This window comes from Gorilla gorilla, chromosome 15 (assembly GCF_029281585.2).
Source record: "Gorilla gorilla gorilla isolate KB3781 chromosome 15, NHGRI_mGorGor1-v2.1_pri, whole genome shotgun sequence".
NCBI classification, from domain to species: domain Eukaryota; kingdom Metazoa; phylum Chordata; class Mammalia; order Primates; family Hominidae; genus Gorilla; species Gorilla gorilla.
Window position 1 is genome coordinate 92,638,595 of NC_073239.2, and position 21,289 is coordinate 92,659,883.

The window sequence follows — 21,289 nt, forward strand, 5'->3', positions numbered from 1 at the left end:
ATATTTTGCAAAGCATTCTATATCCCGGGATCTCAGAATGCATTAAAAATATCATTTTGGGTGTTTGGGTTTGGGAGGTTTGGTCAGTTTGCAGAAGGAAAAGCTGATAGACATTTAAATGGCTTTTCTAAAGTTGCATGGAATTGTTGGTAGAATATCAGTGCACCAAACTCATAGCCACAATTTATTCCAGATCTGTTGAGAATTTTGTTATGTCTTATATAAGTGAAGAATTTATTCAGTATGGAAGCTGGTATAAGAGTACCTTCCAAGATCTGTCTTTCCTCTCCTAATTGGAACAAAATACTGTGTCTCTGTTGTCATATTGTTAGAGCTACAAGGGTGATCATAGATATTACTAAGCTACTATAAAAACCTCTTTAATCAATGGGCTGTGTAAGTAGAAAGTAAAAACATGATTAAAATTTACATTCATTCTGCAACTTTTACTTGGGAATTTCAAAATGTTTTACAAAATCATGGCCAAAAGTAATATATCAAATTTATAGGTGGCAGAAGTACATACAAGAATTAAATGTCTTTACTATAAGGACAGATTAACTGAAGGCTATTGAAACTACATGATGAAGTGCATATTTATTAGGAGTCAGTTTTATCTTGTTGTTTTTCTGTGGGGTTTGGGCACTGGATAGGAAACAGAACAAATGGCTGAAAAGAAATCAAAGAAGAAAGTTGAGGAAGAAGAGGAAGATGGGGTGAATATGGAAAACTTTCAGGAGTTCATCAGACAAGCAAGGTAGTAGACATTCTTGATTGATAAAAGCTGTCTTATTCCATCTTCCATAATGCTCATTGAGTACCCAGCATTCCTTTGTTTCTGATACATGGATGTGAATGAAATCACTCTTAAAGCCGGGCACAGTGGCACACCCCTTTAGTTCTAGTTACTTGGGAGCCTGAGGCAGGAGGATTGCTTGAGCCCAGGAATTCAAGGCCAGCTTGGGCAACATAGTGAGACCCTGTCTCTAAATGATGAAAAAAGAAATCATTCTCAGAAGGAGAAAAGATTGTATGGGTTTGGCCTCTCCATATCTTAGCCAATTATGTTGCTATTTTCATGGCTTCAGTTATCAAAACATTACTGCTGGGTAGCAGGGCTGTAGTTCTCGACAGCCTTCACAGTGCACATCTCTTGAAGTCACATGAGAGCTCTTTGGAAAGTTGAAATTAGAGGCATTTCATATTTACTGGGTCTGAATTTGTCCCTGACCTACTCATGGAGTAGAAATGACCACATTTTGCCTACATTGAGTAGGCTGAGGAATTTGCAATTTCTCCACTCTGTGAGGGTTACACCTAATTTATATAAAATAGAACAAGTTCTTCATGCTTAGGGTTAGCCTTTAGAAATGGAAAATCTCGTTATTCATCTCTCTATCTTGATAAAAGTCAGCCAGGCCATTTTGTCCATTTATGTTGGCTTACAAAGGAAGAGATAACAAAGGCACTTAATTTTAAATCTTGTAAAACTTACACTGGAGGATTTTTTTCTAAATAGAGATGTGCAAAACCATTAAAATAAAATAGGATAAAAAAACAGTAAGCCCCATTACTTAGGCTTCAACTGTCAAAGTCACAAATAGGGAGAAAATCAGTAGAAAATCTACCCTATGTTGATTGGTGAAGTTAAATGAGGTAGGGGTAGGAGCTTATCAATCACCAGCATAATATAATCGTTGTTTAATACCCTTTTCAGACCTCACTATCATGCGCTTTACAGCAAACAAATATATCATTTTGTAGGAGTCCATAATTGTATGGTGTTATTTGTTGACATTTTTGAGTCTTAAGTAATATGATTGATAAAACAGGTATAGTAACAGCTTCTCTCATCAACGTTATAAAAACAGAAAAGGATAAAAAAAAAAACACAAAAAACAGATTGTGTCCAGAAAATAGCTCTACTTTTTAAAGCTAAAAGATAATTTTCAGGTTTATCCTAAGGATCTTCAAAATCCCTAAAATATATATTTTAAAAAACCCAGCCTTTAAAAGAACACTATTTCCCAAGCAAGTCTAACTGGACACTAAAAATGAATTATAACATATTGTTAACTAATTATATAGATTTGGAGATAAAATGCATTGGAACATAATTACTTCTGATTGGGGATTAGATGTTGATTGTTGGGAAATAATGTGGTGACGTCAGTTCTTCTTTTATTAAGTTTGGTTTGAGTACATGGATACTTTTCAGGGCTGGTAAATTCAAATACCTGCTGGAGTCAGACAGGAAAACATAAATTATGAAGTGGGCAAAGGATAAGACAGATATAAAGCAGCTTGTATTTTGACCAACCATAACCTTTGCCTTTCAGTATTCTGTGAAGGGCCAAATAAAACACACTGACAGGCAAAGGTTTGCACCCTCAGCTGTAGATCTTTGATAGTCACTTGAGAGACTTATCTTGTGGCATTTGGCTACTTTGAAGACTTTAGGGTTTACGCTGAGATTCATAAAGGTGGTTTCTAGGTTCTGGTTAGAGTGTGTTTTCTGAAGATGGGATATAGGTTCTCTGTGATAATGCAGGCATACTTCACTTAATACCCACTTTTCTAGAACGTAGCCAAGCTTCAAGAAAAAGAAAAAGGCCATTGAGAAGCTGCTACAGATGTTAAAGTCCATGTGTGATATGTTCACTAGAAGAATCCACTAGCCTCTCATGTGTTTCCTTATACTTTATATTTTGTGGCTATTCATAAAGAGCATATAATTTCAGTAATTTGAAGTGATTTAGAGATGATCTACTTTAGTCTTGTGCATTATATAGATGGTTAGGGAATTCTATGGTTATTGGTGGATTTCCTTATTTCTGACATAGGCAATGAAAATGACAAGTGGCTCTTTAAGTGAAGATACTTCAGTTATCTAGAAGTGAGCTGAACAAACTGTAAAGGTCCAGATAATAAACATTTCAGACTCCATGGGCTACATATGGGTGGTGGTGGTGGTGGTGGTTGTTGTTGTTCTTGTTATTATTGTTTTGCATATTCTTTAAAAATATTTTTAAAAATTTTTGGCTGGGGGCCATAAAAACAAGTCGCTGGTCAGGTTTAGCCCACAGTGTGTAGTTGTTTGCCGCCTGTTCTAGAATGTGGCTGTCCAATAGAACTTTTTGTGGGTGACTACTGAACACTTGAAGTGTGGCTAGTTTACGGAAAAGAATCTTTAATTTAATTTGAATTTAAATAGTCACATATGACTGACTAGTCGCTACCATACTAGACAGTGTAGATCTAGAAAATTCACTGCGGGATGAATAAAGCCTTATGCTTTAAATTTTTCAGATTGCTTTCATTTATATTTTATTTTAACCACCTATTAATAGGGAATTTTCAGCTTGTGCTTTTCATTTTTCCCTTTTCCAGCTTGCTCTGTTTTCATAATAAAATCTGGTGGAAAGATTTTCCAGAATAGCTTCCTGTCTGACCATACTTTTTCTCCTTATTTCAGTGAGGCTGAACTGGAGGAGGTGTTGACTTTTTATACCCAAAAGAACAAGTCTGCTAGTGTCTTCCTGGGGACTCACTCTAAAAGTTCTAAGAACAACAACAGTTATTCTGATAGTGGGGCAAAAGGTGGTAAGTATACTGGTTAATGAACGAAAAATAAGAAGAACAAGTGAAGAAATGAGAAATGCAAGGGAGAATGAGGAATAATGTGTTGGCTAAGCACAAATAGTCCCCAAGGTAATGAGACTTTGCAGCATGGGGAGGGGGTGGAGAATGGGGGACAGTACTTTTTGTCCTAAAAGCAGAAGAAGGGCATGGTCTGATTTTTTTTCAAGATAATTAACAGCAGAGAGATTTTCAAGAAAAGCTAATAATAGCTGATATTTAGTGAACACTTATCTTTCTGTCTGCTGGACATGGTCTTATTTTTTACTTCCCAAAACCATATAGAGTGGGCACTACTACAGAACCTCTTTACAGATGAGAAAATAAGCTAAAAGAGACTGAGTAACTTGCCCAAGGTTATTCTTTATCGTGCAGGGGCAAGGAATTTGATACATAGCCTGCCTGACTCAAAGTTTGTGCTCTTAATATATTCTTCTGTCTCTCTTAATGATTATTTCTGACTCTTGTCAAGTTTGTTACTTTCTCTAACTTAACATCATTGGCATTTTGGGCAGGAGAAATCTTTGTCGTGTGGGGCTGTTCCATACCTGGTGGGAAGTCTAATATACTTGGTTCCAAGCCTGACATGTCATTAGCTTCCGTCAGCCATTGTGATAATCCAGAATGCCCCTACATGTTTCTAAAACTTCTTACTGCTGGGGGATTCCATGGTTGGGGATTTTGGAATTGAATATGGATGTGGCTGTCTAGCTCACGTCACCATGATAAAAAAAAATAGCAGTGACATTCTGTTACAAACAAAGCTCTGTGCTTTAAATGTAAAATTAACTTAAAACCTAGATGGAAGCCTAAGGCATAGGTAATCAACCTACTGATTTTGTCAGTGTGCTAAGTACTAGATTCAAAGATGGAGACTTCTCCCCTGCTCTTAAGTTATGATAATCTAATGTGGAAATAGCCAGGAAGATTGGTCATTTAAAATGTGGAATGAATTTTCCCAAAGAAACAGTGTTAATGTTTTAAAAACTGATTTGGTTCATAGGCCAATCCACATAAGCCTGTTTAACTCATGGTATGATTGAATTATTGTATTACTGGAAGTCCTGAATCCAGCCCTTTTCTTTGAGTTTTTCTAACTTCATTCACCTGTTCATTCATTCCTTCTATACTTTTTTTTACTTAGCACCTATTATGTGTTAGGCATTTTCATGGTTGCTAGGGATACAATGACCAGGACTGTCACAGTCTTTAACTTTATAAAGTTTATTGTCTGGTAGATAAAAGTCAGGTGAGTGAATAGAATAAGAAAGCTGGCAGAAGCTCTGAAAAGCTCCTATAAGAGTTTTGGCTAAGGGAGACAAAGGAATTCTTGTAATAAGGTTGGAATAGAGAAAAGCGTGCTGATTTGGGGAGGTAGGGGCCTAGATGGACATTCATCTAGTAACTTCTCCCCTGGCAGTAATGTGGAAGCCCTAACAGCTTGTAATGGCGACATCTTTTATACTGATAGGTCATTCAAAATTCTAGGGTTTGTGTTTTAAGGACTACCTTTACATAAGATCCATACCTGTGTAAACCTGTTAAGGATAACTGGCCGGCGGGGGCAGTAGGAAGGCATCAATCAAGGAAACAACATTATGACATTTGATAGTATAGTATCTGGACTCATTTCAAACATGAACAAACAAGTGTGTGACAGTGTTACCACTGCTATTGGCGATGGAGGGGAGAAAATTCGTATGTCTTTATTCTTTCGCTCTGAAAGATGATCTATAAAATGGCCTTTCTTAAGTTTTTGTATGATTCTAGCCCTTGACAAAGATTTTGGAATATTTTTATATATGATTAGCTCTGGCTATTCTGTTTCAAAATTCTGTAGTGGAGAAAAAATGAGTTATTAATGTCAAAATTGATTAGAGTGATACTATTATTGAATATACTGATCAACCTATCTCCAGTAAAGCTGAAGAGTTTAGGCCGGGCGTGGTGGCTCACACCTGTAATCCCAGCACTTTGGGAAGCTGAGGCAGGTGGATCACCTGAGGTCAGAAGTTCAAGACCAGCCTGGTCAACATGGTGAAAGCCTGTCTCTACTAAATATACAAAGATTAGCCGGGTGTGGTGGCAGGCACCTGTAATCCCAAGTACTCAGGAGGCTGAGGCAGGAGAATCGCTTGAACTGGGAGGCAGAGGTTGCAGTGAGCCAAGATCGCGCCATTGCGCTCCAGCCTAGGCAGCAACAAGAGTGAAACTTTGTTCAAAAAAAAAAAAAAAAAAAAAAAGCTGAGAAGTTTAAGATACAGAGCCATCGTAGTATCCAGGTATTATGCCAAGAAATAGTGGGACCGCTCTTGCTGTCTCGGGGTAGCTTCGCTGCTCCATACATATTGTAACTTCTTGGCTCCAGGGGCTACCACCAACCAGCATGATCTCTTAGAACCCTCAGTCTGAATTCCTGGCATAAGATCTGACCGTCCTTATTATTATTATTATTTTTCCAGATAAGCCCTAGCTTGTTGGCTGTCCGTGGATGGCTGCCCTGGGTTTAGGTACCGTTCGCCAGTTCAGTTAACTGTAGGTGGGATTGGGAATAGCTGGGAATCATTTAATTGGTTGCCTACTCCTTAGGGCTGTGGGTGTCTCCATCTTTGGAAAAGTGTGATGAGACGTGCCATGTTTCCCAGCATTGATTAGCAGTTGTGTTATATTTTTGGAAATAAAATTATGTATAGAACAACGGACTTGCAATTGATTATAAGAGAGTCCAAGCTCATTATTTCTTATTTCAGATCACCCTGAGACTATAATGGAAGAAGTGAAAATAAAGCCACCTAAACAGCAACAGACGACAGAAATTGATTCTGATAAATTATCTCGTGAGTGATTTCAAACCTACCTAGATTTGCTGCTCTCTGATAATTTCCTAAAAGAAGGAAATAGTCATCAGATATTAAATATTTCTAAAGCATGGAACATTACCCCAAAGAAGTATTTTTCTTTTTCCTTTTCCCTTAGAATTTTCTCTTCTCTATTGATAAGCTAGTTTCCTTCCAAAGACTTTTTCGTTTTCTTAAGTTTAGAAATTCTAAGTGCATTCTTTTTTCCTAGAAGGGTGAAAAGAAGGGGGAGAGGAATTAGCTGTTGCTAGTGGAGACTTCATCTTGATGTCTAACATGTGTAAGACATGCCTGCTCTGTTTCATAGTGGTAGTCCCAACTCCAGCTTTTAGAAAGGAATAAAAGTAAATTCCTATTTCTATTGCCAGGTTGTTTCTGGTAGGCAAAAATCATTAAGTTTATGATGAACACTCATTAAAGTCTGTATTTTTCATGATTTCTGTTTCATACCAAGATTATTGTGATGTTTATGTTTTAAAAATATTTGTTTTATAGAGATTGTATGTTTGTTTTTCCTATAATGATGTCTTGTTTTGTTTTGTTTTTAATAGGATTTACCACTTCAGCAGAAAAAGAGGCAAAATTAGTTTATAGCAATTCCTCCTCTGGTCCTACTGCTACTCTGCAGAAAATTCCCAACACCGATTTGTCATCTGTTACAACCTCTGACCTCTCTCCAGGGCCTTGCCACCATTCTTCTTTATCTCAAATTCCTTCAGCTATCCCCAGCATGCCTCACCAGCCAACAATTTTAGTGAACACAGTCTCTGCCAGTGCTTCTCCCTGCCTACATCCTGGGGCACAGAACATCCCAAGCCCTGCTGGCCTGCCACGCTGTCGATCAGGAAGTCACACCATTGGTCCCTTTTCTTCCTTCCAAAGTGCTGCACACATCTATAGCCAGAAACTGTCTCGTCCCTCTTCAGCAAAGGCAGGTGAGTGAGAGAACGAAAGACAGTCCACAATGTGAGCTTCTCCCCAGCCCCAATAAAGAAAGGATGTCATCTCTTCCCTTTGCCTTTTTTTAAATTTTGAAATGGAAATGGACACACACTGCATTGTTCTGACGTGACTAAAGAAGACTTTTGCATTGCATCCAGTAGCATGCCTTCATTGACACAAAGGGAAACAGGACTTCTTTTAGGTACTGGAGATAAAGAGATGAATCTGACAAGGCTTCTGTTCACTAGGAGCCTACAGCCTGGTCAAGAGATTTCCTGTCACAGATAACCATCTATGAGTGTGCTATATGCATTCTCTGTGCTTCAAATAGTTATTCCCAACATCACACAAGTTAGTTTTTAGGCAAGAATGACCTGAATAAATAACCAAAGAATTCTTAGAATAGGTTATATCATTTTAACTGAAATAGACCTATATTGTCAAGTTTGTCCTCCATTTTTTAATAACAGCTTTATTGAGATATAATTTACATTCTATCAAATTCACCCTTTTAAAATGTACAATTCAGTAATTCAGTGGTTTTTTATATATATATATATGTGTGTGTATATATATATATTCACAGACTTGTGCAGTCGACACCACTATCTAATTTTAGAGCATTTTCATCATCTCCAAAAGAAACCCCATACCTGTTAGCAGCCACGGTCTGTTTCTTCCTCCCACAAGCCCCTGGCAACCACTGATCTACTTCTCTGTTTTTACAGATTTGTCTATTCTGGACATTTTTATATAAGTAAAATCATATAATAGGTAGTCTTTTGTGAATGGCTGCTTTCTATTCTGGACATTTTATATAAGTAAAATCATAATAGGTGGTCTTTTGTGAATGGCTGCTTTCACTTAGCATAATGTTTTTCAGGTTCATCCATGTTGTAGTAGGAACTTCATTCCCTTTATGGCTGAATAATATTCCACTGTATGGATGTACCACAATTTGTTTAGCCATTAGTCAGTTGAGGGGCATTTGATTTGTTTATACCTTTTGGCCATTATGAATAATGCTGCTATGAACATTTGTTTGTAAGTTTTCGTGTGGACATATGTTTTTATTTCTCTTGAGTGTATAGCTAGAGTGGAATTGTTGGTTCATATGATAACTTTTTGTATTTCCTCTTTTTGAGGAACTTCTAAACTGTTTTCCAAAGTCGCTGTGCCCTTTTACTAACAGCAATGTTTGAGGGTTCCAGTTTCTCCCTGTCCTTGCCAAAACTATGAGTTGTCTCTGTTTTTGATTTTCACATCCTAATGGGTATGAAATAGTATCTCTTTTTTGTGGTTATGATTTGCATTTCCCTAATGGCTAATGATGTTGAATATCTTTTCATTTGCTTATTGGGTTTTTGTATATCTTCTTTGGAGGAATGTCTGTTTAAATTATTTGCCCTTTTTAAAATTCATATGTTTTCCTTTTTATTGTTGAATGTAAATGTTCTTTATATACTCTAGATAAAAACCCTTTGTCAGATAGGATTTATAAATATTTTTTACCTACTTGATGGTTATCTTTTCACTTTCTTGAAGCACAAAAGTTTTAGATTTTAATGATGTCCAGTTTATCTGTTTTTTTTTCTATTGTCACTTGTGCTTTTGGTATCATGTCTGGAATACTGTTGCCTAATCAAGTGTCACAGAGATTTCCTCCTTTTTTTTTTTTTTTTTTTTTGAGACGGATTGTTGCTGTGCCGCCAGGCTGGAGTGCAGTGGCACGATCTCGGCCCGCTGCAACCTCCACCTCCAGGTTCAAGCGATTCTCTTGCCTCAGCCTCCCGAGTAGTTGGGACTACAGGCACATGCCACCATGCTCAGCTAATTTTTGTAGTTTTAGTAGAGGTGGGGTTTCACTATGTTGGCCAGGATGGTCTCGATCTCTTGACCTTGTGATCCGCCCGCCTTGGCCTCCCCAAAGTGCTGGGATTACAGGCGTGAGCCACTGCGCCCGGCCCCTCCTATGTTTTATAGTTTAGACTCTTACATTTAGGTCTTTTGTCCATTTTCAGTTAATTGTCCTGCATGGTATGATGTAGGGGTCTAACTTCATTCTTCTGCATGTGGATATTCAGTTAAATCAGCATCATTTGTGGAAAAGAGTATTGTTTCCCCATGGGATTGTCTTGGCACTCTTCTCAAAAATCAGTTAATTATAAATGTAAAGGTTTATTTTTAAGGCCTCAGTTTTATTCCATTGATCTATATATCTGACCTTATGCCAATATCACATTGTCTTTATTGCTACAGCATTATAGTAAGTTTTGAAATCACCAAGGATGATTGTTCCAACTTCACTCTTCTTTTTCAAGATTGTTTAGGCTGTTCTGGATCCCTTGCATTTTCATATGAATTTTAGGATCAGCTTGTCAATTTCCTCAAGAAAAGGCAGATGGGATTTTGATAGGATTATTATCTGTGGATCAATTTGGGGACTATCTTAACATCAGTCAAGATTTAAACACTAGTAATAGCTATGTTAAGGTGAGTTACAGCTAAGACATGTTTTATAAATAGCCAGTCTATATTTCTTACTACCTGTTTTCAAATGAAATGGATATTTTAATATGCAGCTTGATTGAGTCAGAGATATTAAACGGTCCACTTTAATAAGTCATAAATATGAATATATGCATATGTATATATCTGCTAATTCTGGGTGATCTTGTTCTTGTGATTTAATTTTCTAAAATCGGTAATAATAATGATCAATAATGTTCTAGTTTGAACTATTTTTTCCCCATGTAAGAAATTCAGTAAGATGAATGTCTTCAGTGGCCTGTGTTATCATAAAAACTTTTTCAAAACCCTCCCTTTTGATCCTTTCCAAGAGAATGATACTGAACAAAAGAAGTTGGTGAGTTCATAAATATTTTTCTGATATCTGTTGTGATTTCTTTTTTGACTCTTGGATTATTTATAAATATATTGTTTAATTTTCAGGTAGTTGGGATTCTTTATTTTTGTAATTGGTTTTTAGCTTATTTCCACTGTGGTCAGAGAACATAATCTGAATGGATTAAACAGTAGTAGACGACAATATGCGGACAAAAATATATAATTGACAACAGCCTGTAATTGATTGGAGTTAAATTTTTCTGTGGTAATTGAATGATTTTGGAATAGGAGTAAGATTTTATTTAACTCTATAGACTTTTTAAAGTTAAATATACAGCATCAAATTTCAAAGGTCATCACTAAAAGAATAAAAGTATAAATTCTAATGGGAAGAAGAAAAATGAATTGTGGATAAAAAACATGCAGAAACTTAGGTGTATGCAAGCAAGAAGCATAGAAAAAGCAAGATAAATAGAAATTTAAAACATAGTAAATTGGCCAGGTACAGTGTCTTATGCCTGTAATCCCAGCACTTTCGGAGGCCGAGTTAGGCAGATCGCTTGAGGTTAGGAGTTCAAGACCAGCCTGGCCAACATGGTAAAACCCAATCTCTACTGAAAATACAAAAATTAGCCAGGCGTGGTGGCGCTGGCCTGTAGTCCCAGCTACTCAGGAGGTTGAGGCAAGAGAATTGCTTGAACCCGGGAGGCAGAGGTTGAAGTGAGCCAAGATCACACCACTGCACTCCAGCCTGGGCACAGAGCAAGACCCCATCTCAAACAACAAAACAAAACAAAAAACATTGTAAATCAAGTCCAAATATATCAAGAAGCAAATAAACATAAATAGGTTAAACTTGACAGATTTTTAAAGTTTAAAAAAATCCAACTATATGCTGTTTACCAGAGGCACACCTAAGTTTCAGGACACAGAACGTTTAAAAGTAAAAAATTGAAAAAAGAAATACGAGATGAGTACTAACCAGAAGAAAGTTGGTATGGTTGCATTAATATATGCTGAAATAGGCTTGAAGATATAAAACTTTCTTACAGATAAAGAGTAACTACATAATGACAAAAGGTTCAGTTCAGTCAAAAGTTAAACAATTCTAAAAGTGTCTGCACCTCATAAAATAGCCTCCAAATATGTAACACAAAAATGGAAACAACCACACGAAGAATGTATAAATCCACTATCTTAGTGGGTGATTTCCACATACTTCTATTAATTATTAATACACTAAACAGATTTTTAAAATGCAGAAAGGATAAAGAGAATTTGAACAAGGTGATAAGTTTATTTATTGATAATATATAGGACCGTGCACCCAGTAATTAGACAAAACGCCTCAAGCGTACATGATATATTTATAAAAATCTGTCATATCCTACATCATAAACAAGAGAACAAATTGCAGAGACTTGGTATCACACAGCCACATTCTTTGTCCACATTGCAATTAAGTTGAAAGTCAGTAACAAAAAGATGTAGAAGAAACCCCCATGTATTTCAAAATTTAAGAGTCAAAGAAGAAATCCTGATGGAAGTAAATTATTAAGTTTTAGAACTGAATGATAATGAAAAAGCTGTATGTCCAAATAAGTAGAGAGCAATGCAAGTCAGTATTTGAAGGGAAATTTACTGGCTTAAATAATTATAGTTGGTGTGCGCCTGTAGTCCCAGCTCCCTAGGAGGCTGAGGTGGGAGGATTGCTTGAGCGCAGGAGTTCGAGACCAGTCTGGGCAACATAGCGAGATCCCATCTCTAAAAATAAATAAATAAATAAGTAAATAAAAACTTATATTTGAAAAGAAGACAGGCTGGAAATTAATGTGCTAAATGTCTGGCGTTAGACATTATGAAAACAACAGTATCATAAATCTAAATAAAGGATAAAGAAATATAAAGATAAGAGCAATAATTATAGAATTCAAAAATAAGGCACAGTAGAGGGTGGCAAAGCCAAAAGTGATTTTTTGAAAAGCCTAATAAAATGGACAAACCTCTGATGACACCTATCAAGAAAAAAGAGAAGACATGGATAAATAATATAAGGAGTAGAAAAGCAGACATAGAAAATATAAATACACCCAAAATGACAAAAATAATGTAATCTTAACTTTATTCCAATAAAATTGAAAGCTTACATAAAATGGACCAAACTCATACAAACTATAACTTATGTAAAAATGACTCAAGAAGATGAAGACAGTCTGAATAGTCCTATAAGTATTTTAAAAAGTGATACAGTAGTTGAAAGTCTTAAAGAAAACATAAGGCCTAGATTTATGGGTAAGTTCTAATCTTTCAAAAGGTAGATAATTTCAATATATTTTTAAAAAAACTCTTCTGGAGTGTGGAAAAAGAGAATTTTCCTCAACTTATTCTGTATGGCTAGTTTTATCTTAATAATAGAAACAGTTAAGGACAGTATTAAAAAGGAAAATTACAGACTGGCTTTATTTATTAACACAAATGCAAAAATTTGAATCAAAATAAAAGCCAATCAACTCTAGCAACATCTAAAAGAGATAGTACACCATGAGCAAGTTTATTCAAGGAATGTAAGAGGTGTTTAACATTAGTAAACCTATAAATATCATTTGCCATGTAAATATAATAAAGAAAAAACCATATTCTTCATCATGGTACATGCAGAAAAAGAATTTGATAAAATTCTGCAGTCATTCATGATGATAACTCTCAGCTCATTAGGAAGAGAAGGAGATTGTCTTAAAAAAAAAGGGTATTTGCCAAAAACCTGCAAGAGCTATCAGCCTAAATACGGAAATGTTGAAAGCATTCTCTTTAACATTGAGAACAAGTAAGGATGCCCACTAACATTCCTTCTGTCCAGTGTTTTACTGGAGATCAGAACCAACATAGTAAGATAAGAAAAAGAAATTATAAGCATAAGGATCATCCCTTCTTAGCCTTTTGGCTAAGATCAAGTATAAGCATAAGGATCAAAAAAGAGGAAACAAAATTGTGTAATTGCAGATAATATATTGTCTACATAGAAAACAAAGTAATTACAGATACATTTTAGAAATAGTTATTTTAGCATAAGATCAATATTTAAAAATTAATTGCTTTCAAAATTACTTGCCAGAAGTGACAGAAAACAATTTTTTGATTGTAGCAAAATATAAATAACATAAAATTTAACATTGAACTATTTTAAATTCAGTGGCATTCAGTACAGTCACACTGTTTTGCAGCCATCACCACCAATAAAAATGTTTTTTAAAATATCACTAATAATAGCATAAAAACTGTGTCACCTAGGAATACATTTAGAAAGGAAAGGAAGTTTTATAAGACTACATTGAAAGACACAGATATTAGACATTAACAAAAATTTAAATAAATGGATAAATATACCACGTACATGCATAGGAAGACTCAATATCATCAAAGTTTCCATTTTCATCACATTGATCTCTGTATTCAATACGGTTCCAATCAAAATCTCAACAAGTGTGTCATTGAATTTTTTAAGCCTATTCTAAAATGATAATAGAAAGGCAAAGAGCCAAGAATAGTGAGAACCCACTGAAGAAGAAAAATAAGGTGGAGGAGCACCTTATTAATATAAAGGTCTGATACTTAAGACAGTGTGGTATTGGCAAATGTGTAGACAGATTGACCAGTGGAACAGAATAGAAAGTTAGAAACAATCACACAAGAAGATGGAAATTTCATGTATTACAGAGATGGCATTGTAGATCAGAAGAAAGGGAGAGATGTCTCAATAAATGCTTCTGGGGTAATTGGTTATCCCCACAGAGAAAGATGAAATTAGATCCCTGCCTCACACCATGTATAAAATCAATTTCAGTTGTAAAACTTCCATACTGAAATAAAATAATAAAATAAAGGAGACCATCATTAAGAAGTTGTGGTATGGAGCAAAAGTAAAAACAAAAACACAAATCGTGTAAGTCAATAAGAAAAAGCCCAATAGAAAAATGATACCAGAAAAGAGGTAACATGTTCAACATCATTATTAATCAGGTACATGAAGACTACAATGGGAAGAATTAAGACACTTGACAATACTAAGTGTTGAAGAGGCTATGGATCAACAGGAATTTTCTTTCTTTCTTTTTTTCTTTTTTTTTTTTAATTTGAGACAGGGTCTCACTCTGTCACCCAGGCTGGAGTTTAGTGGTGCAATCATGGCTCACTGCAGCCTTGACCTCCCAGGGCTTAAGCAATACTCACACCTCAGCCTCCTGAGTAACTGGGACTACAGGCCCATGTCCCCACACCCAGCTAAGTTTTTGTAGAGAAGAGATCTCACTTTGTTGCCTAATCTGGTCTCGAACTTCTGTGCTGAAGTGGCCCTCCTGCCTCAGCCTCCCAAAGTGCTGGGATTACAGGTGTGAGCCACCATTCCCAGCCCAGGAACTTTTTTATTTTGTTTGTTGGAGTGTAAAAAAATACCATTTTGGGGCCGGGTGCGGTGGCTCACACTTGTAATCCCAGCACTTTGGGAGGCCAAGGCAGACGGATCACGAGGTCAGGAGATCAAGACCATCCTGGCTAACACGGTGAAACCCCGTCTCTACTAAAAAAAAAAAAAAAAAGAAAAAAAAAAAAGAAAAATTACCCGGGCCTGGTGGCGGGTGCCTGTAGTCCCAGCTACTCGGGAGGCTGAGGCAGGAGATTGGCGTGAACCTGGGAGGCGGAGCTTGCAGTGAGCCGAGATCGCACCACTGCACTTCAGCCTGGGTGACAGAGCAAGACTCTGTCTCAAAAAAAAAAAAAAAAATACCACTTTGGTATTACTACATAAACTTGAAAATTTACATACTTTGTGACCCAACAATTCCACTCCTGGGCATATACAAGAGGAGCTTTTCTACACGTGTGCCAGCAGATGTATGCAAGAGTGTTTATGGCTGCGTTGTTTATAATGGCAATATGCTTGAAATAACCACAATACCCATTGATAGGGGAATAGAAATATAAGTTGTGGTGTATTTACAAAATGGAATGCCAGACAGCAAGGAAAATGAATGACTTTCAGCTGTATTTGTCTAGGATTAATCTTGGAAGAGTAGAGTTGAATAACAGAGCAAGTCCCAGGAAATATCTATAGTAGGATACCATTTTTGTAGATCTCAAAAACAAGCAAAATTATCTGGTATTTTGTTTGTATATGCATATACACACAAATATATTTGATAAAACTTTTTTTTTTTTTTTAAAGAATGATTGATAAAGGGAGATTAGGAATGGGGAGGAACAACCACATAGGTTAGTACATATTGTTGATAATGTAATTGCTGGGTTGGGTAGTGAGTTCCCAGGTGTTCATTACAGTATGCTTATAACTACATATACAGCTATTATAAATATTTTGTATGTACTAAATAATATAGTAAATGTGAAAAAGTTACAGATTCAGAAAATCAGTTGTATATGCAGAATGATCATTGTTATATTAGCATTAATTTTAAAAAGACAGGAAATAGGTTATATTCTACTTTTCTGAGTTTAAAAATTTTTTTCGAAGAGATGTGAATTTTTATTTTATTTTATTTTTAGAGACAGGTTCTCTTTCTGTCACACAGGCTGGAGTGCAGTGGCATGATCATAGCTCACTGTAACCTTGAACTCCTGGGCTTAAGCAATCCTCCTGCCTCAGCCTCCCAAGTAGCTGGGACTATAAGCATGAGCCACTGTGCTCAGCTGAATCTTGATTTTATATTAAATAATTTCTTTTTGCCAGAATTTCAATGCTTAAATAATAGAATGCTCTGATATTACAGTTGAAAGAAGAAAATTTAAATCTGAAAGGGAAATCAGTCATTTGAAAATATACACACACCGGGGCCTATCATGGGGTGGGGGGAGGGGGGAGGGATAGCATTAGGAGATATACCTAATGTAAATGACGAGTTAATGGGTGCAGCACACCAACATGGCACATGTATACATATGTAACAAACCTGCGCGTTGTGCACATGTACCCTAGAACTTAAAGTATAATAATAATAAAAAAGAAAACATGTTTTGACTAAAAATATTAAAAAAAAAGAAAATATAAGGTTATTGTTATTTTTCTGAGTATACTCGATTTTGCTTTTATCCCTGTTTCCCTTTTGAGCTTTCTAAGTATTATGGATGATTTGACAGTGGATGCCACAGACTGTTGACAAGTACAGTTACATAACAGGAAAAACAAATAAGAATTATAATGAGTTTCAAATATGTATTTTTTATTCAGTAAGATTAGCAAATTATAGGATTGGTATTCCCCACTACATATAATGAAAATTCTTCTTTGTGAAGCTTTCATTATAAGCAAAAACATATTAATAAATAATGCATGTGGCAGTTTGGTAATAGGAAGAGTTTCTAGGTTATGGTAACCATTTATTTTTGTGATCATTTGAAGATAGTTTATTTCTCCTATATTATTAAAGATCCTTAGGGTTCAGTAAAGTATCTGTTGACCTGAGATTTCTGTCATTATCCTAATTTTTTTCAGGCCTTTTTTTCCTAAATGAGTGAAAACTTTTCTCCGTTTTAGCAGGATCGTGCTATCTAAACAAGCATCATTCAGGAATAGCCAAAACACAAAAAGAGGGAGAAGATGCTTCTTTATATAGCAAACGGTACAACCAAAGTATGGTTACAGCTGAACTTCAGCGGCTAGCTGAGAAGCAGGCAGCGAGACAGTATTCTCCATCCAGCCACATCAACCTCCTCACCCAACAGGTACGGATGGTCTGGGGTGCCCAAGAGCTCTTTGGACCTGAGGATAGAATTAATGACAGGATACTTTGTCTTTCCCTGTCTCTACTATTCCCATATACTGATGCCTCTTGAATGAGTATTATTAATAGTTGGTTTCAAGCTAAAGTATCAAGTTTTCCCTCTTCAAATTTAAAGAAAATAACTTTCTGTTACAGGCATTGTGAAGTAAGTCTGCTACTGGATATGATGTACCTATTTCATGGATAAACAGACTTGAATGTTCATCTGTAAATATAATTTTAAAGGATCTTTAAAAATAAGTTCTTTTCTTTGGTGAAATTTTCCAATGAGTTCTAGTCTTATAAATCTTTTTACCAGAATTTTATAACATTACCCTTTAAAAAAATTTTTTTCTGTACTGCCTCTTATTTCATGATCTCAGGATGTTTTATGGGTAACTGATTAATTTCATATTTCATTATACCCTTATCCAATATAATATCATTCTCCCCATTTTACAGATGGGGGAACCTGAGGCTGAGAGAAGTGATGTGATCAAGGTCATTCAACAAGCTGGGTGGATAGAAATAAATAACAGGATATGGTCCTTATGCTATATAGATATTAACAATCTTGCAACACAGTGAAGGTAGATGGCACTTTCAAGACCTTTGTGAATTCTCTTTGTCCTTCTTGCTGGTTATCCCTATGGTGTTTAATTGAAGGAAAAGTCATATCTCTTATTCCTTAATGTTAAATAGCATCAAAGTCCTCCAAAGGAATTATCGTAATTTAACTCCACAGTTATATTTTGCTATGTTGCTGATGTGCCAAATTCCTTAATTGGTAGTAAGTCTGTAGTGATAATCAAGTCTCGAAAAAAGTGAAGCTGAAAATTACTTTAAGTACATGCTAAAAGTAGGCAGCACACTGCTCCCTGGTGGTACCCTACTTATCTGTATAAAATTTAGGACCAAAACTAAAGCTAAGCCTCTCATGGAATTAGTTTTACTTCAGCCTCATCCCAGCGTGTGAAGCAGTAATTATTTTCTTTCTCAAATCCTTAGTTGTTTGAAAGGAGTAAATAAGAAGGCCTAATGTGAAATAGGAAGCAAAGAATATTACAAGAACAATGTTGATTCTTGGAGGGAGTTGGGTAGTTAGATTTTAGTGATAGAATTATGGGAGGAGGGAATAGGATACCAAGATACGATGGGAAGGAATTTTCAAATTAAATAAGTGGCTATGAGACGGGAAAGGCCAGTGCTCTGCTACACTTTTATCGTTGGGTCACTAACTAGATTATATGTTTCCGGTTTATAAATGGGCAGCTAGAAGCACCAAGACATTGAGATTTTGTGATTGTAGTAAAAAAAAAAAAATACCCAAAATAGCCCATATTAGTGCTTACCTATTTCTAGCTCCTATCGTTCGCTAGACTGCAAAGCCTACAAAGTGAAAAGATCCTAATCCTGTAGGAATCCAAGGTGACTGTATCCTGATTGGGAAGTCATCCCCCTTCAGTTCATTTTTTTCATCTGTAAAGAACTTCAGTGCCAGCGAATTAAAAGTCCATTAGACTATGGTTTGTAGGGATCTGAACTTGCCATTAGATGTCAGTGTTAACTTTTAGAGTCTTGGTAATAGGGTGGTCAGTACTGAGGGAGGTGCTGTAGGATGTAATAAGCAGGATGGAGTAGTGGAGAAAGAGCTGGATTAGCCATCCAGAGACTTGCCACTGACTCCTGTGTGATCTTGAGCAGTTCACCATTGTTATTCTGACACTGACTCCTGTGTGATCTTGAGCAGTTCACCGTTGTTATTCTGACACTGACTCCTGTATGATCTTTGGCAGTTCATGCCACTGTTCTGTCACTGATTAGCTATGTGATCTTGGACAGTTCACTCTACTCTTCTGACACTGACTAGCTGTGTGATCTTGGGCAGTTCACTCCACTGTTCTCCTGCCACTGACTCCTGTGTGATATTGGGCAGTTAATTCCATTGTTCTGACACTGACTAGCTGTGTGATCTTGGACAGTTCACTCTACTCTTCTGACACTGACTAGCTGTGTGATCTTGGACAGTTCACTCCACTGTTCTCCTGCCACTGACTAGCTGTGTGATCTTGAGCAGTTCACTCAACTTCTCTTAACCTCAGGGTCTTCATTGATTGATGAGGAAAATACAACAGGGTCATGAGGATATTATGCAAAACCTCTAAATGCAATATATGTGGAAAATATTGTTATTTCAGCCATAAAAGGCTTTCAATAGTAAATGGCTTCTAATTTGGTTAGAAACAAGTTTTTAGATAAAGTGTACTTTTTAGTAGTTTTTCAAAAATTATTGTGGGTACATAGTAGGCGTATATATTTATGGGGTACATACGATTTTTTTTATTTCAGTAGGTTTTTTGGGGAACGGGTGGTGTTTGGTTACATGGATAAGCTCTCTAGTGGTGATTTCCAAGATTTTGGTGCACCTATCACCCAAGTAGTGTGTACACTGTACCCAATGTGCAGTCTTTTATTCTTCACCCTCCTTCCACCCTTCCCCCCAAGTCCCCAAAGTCCATTATATAATCCTTGTACCTTTGTGTCCTCATAGCTTAGCTCCTACTTATAAGTGAGAACATATGATGTCTGGTTTTCCATTCCTGAGTTACTTCACTTAGAATAATGGTCTCCAGCTCCCTCCAGGTTGCTGCGAATACCATTATTTTGTTCCTTTTTATGGATGAGTAGTATTCCATGGTGTATATATATACACACCACATTTTCTTTATCTACTTATTGATTGATAGACATTTGGGCTGGTTCCATATTTTTGCAATTGCAAATTGTGTTGCTATAAATATGCATGTGCAAGTATCTTTTTCATATAATGACTTCTTTTCCTCTGGGTACATACCCAGTAGTGGGATTACTGGATCAAATGGTAGATCTACTTTTAGTTCTTTAAGGAATCTCCATAGTGTTTTCCATAATGGTTGTACTAGTTTACATTCCCACCAACAGTGTAAAAGTGTTCCCTTTTCACCTCTTCCATGCCAACATCTATTATTTTTTGACTTTTTAATTATAGCCATTCTTGCAGGAGTAAGGTAGTATTGCATTGTGGTTTTGATTTGCATTTCCCTGATAATTAGTGATGTTGAGCATTTTCTCATATGTTTGTTGGATATTTGTATATCTTCTTTTGAGAATTGTCTATTCATGTCCTTAGCCTTTTTGATGGGATTATTTTTTTCTTGCTGATTTGTTTGAGTTCCTTGTAGATTCTGGCTATTAGTCCTTTGTTGGATGCATAGTTTGTGAAGATTTTCTCCCACTGTGTGGGTGGTCTGTTTACTTGCTGATTATTTCTTTTGCCTGCAGAAGCTTTTTAGTTTAATTAAATTCTATCTATTTATCTTTGTTTTTGTTGCATTTGCTTTTGGGGTCTTGGCCATGAAGTCTTTGCCTAAGCCAATGTCTAGAAGGGTTTTTCTGATGTTATCTTCTAGAATTTTTATGGTTTCAGGTCTTAGATTTAAGTCTTTCATCTATCTTGAGTTGATTTTTGTGTAAGGTGAGAGATGAGAATCCAGTTTCATTCTTCTACATGTGGCTTGCCAGTTATCCTAGCACCATTTGTTGAATAGGGTGTCCTTTCCCCAGGTTATGTTTTTGGTTTGCTTTGTCAAAGATCAGTTGGCTGTTAAGTATTTGGCTTTATTTCTGGGTTTTCTATTCTGTTCTATTGGTCTATGTGCCTATTTTTATACCAGTACCATGCTGTTTTGGTAACTATATCCTTGTAGTATAGTTTGAATTTGGGTAGTGTGATGCCTCTAGATTTGTTCTTTTTGCTTAGTCGTGTTTTGGCTATGCAGGCTCTTTTTTGGTTTCATATGAATTTCAGGATTGTTTTTTCTAGTTCCGTGAAGAATGATGATGGTATTAAATTGCACTGAATTTGTAGATTGCTTTTGGCAGTGTGGTCATTTTCACAATATTGATTCTACCCATCCATGAGCGTGGGATGTGTTTCCATTTGTTTGTGTCATCTGTGATTTCTTTCAGCAGTGTTTTGTAGTTTTCCTTGTAGAGGTCTTTCACGTCCTTGGTTAGGTATATCAGTAAGTATTTTATTTTATTTTTTGCAGCTGTTGTAAAAGGGGTTAAATTCTTGATTTGATTCTCAGCTTGGTGGCAGTTGGTGTATAGCAGTGCTACTGATTTGTGTACATTGATTTTGTATCCTGAAACTTTACTGAATTTATTTATTAGATCTAGGAGCTTTTTGGG

At 36.1% G+C, this 21,289-nt stretch overlaps 1 protein-coding gene across 50 annotated transcripts in view; it reads left to right on the forward strand.

Annotated features, from left to right (window-relative positions):
* TTLL5 (tubulin tyrosine ligase like 5) overlaps positions 1-21,289 on the forward strand; it is a 291,747-nt gene that overhangs the window by 115,375 nt on the left and 155,083 nt on the right. For 29 of the 50 annotated variants that reach the window (XR_010130797.1, XM_063698039.1, XM_055361024.2 and 26 more), the window contains 5 exons: positions 654-757; positions 3,476-3,603; positions 6,390-6,476; positions 7,049-7,432; positions 16,831-17,018. Coding sequence is in view for 49 of the 50 variants with exons in the window: in XM_063698039.1 (XP_063554109.1) it covers positions 654-757; positions 3,476-3,603; positions 6,390-6,476; positions 7,049-7,432; positions 16,831-17,018 (891 nt within the window). In the remaining variant the exon portion in view is untranslated. Of the gene's footprint in view, positions 1-653; positions 758-3,475; positions 3,604-6,389; positions 6,477-7,048; positions 7,433-9,760; positions 9,928-16,830; positions 17,019-21,289 lie in introns of those variants that run through there. The other 21 variants (XM_055361033.2, XM_063698032.1, XM_055361034.2 and 18 more) reach the window with 2 other exon arrangements.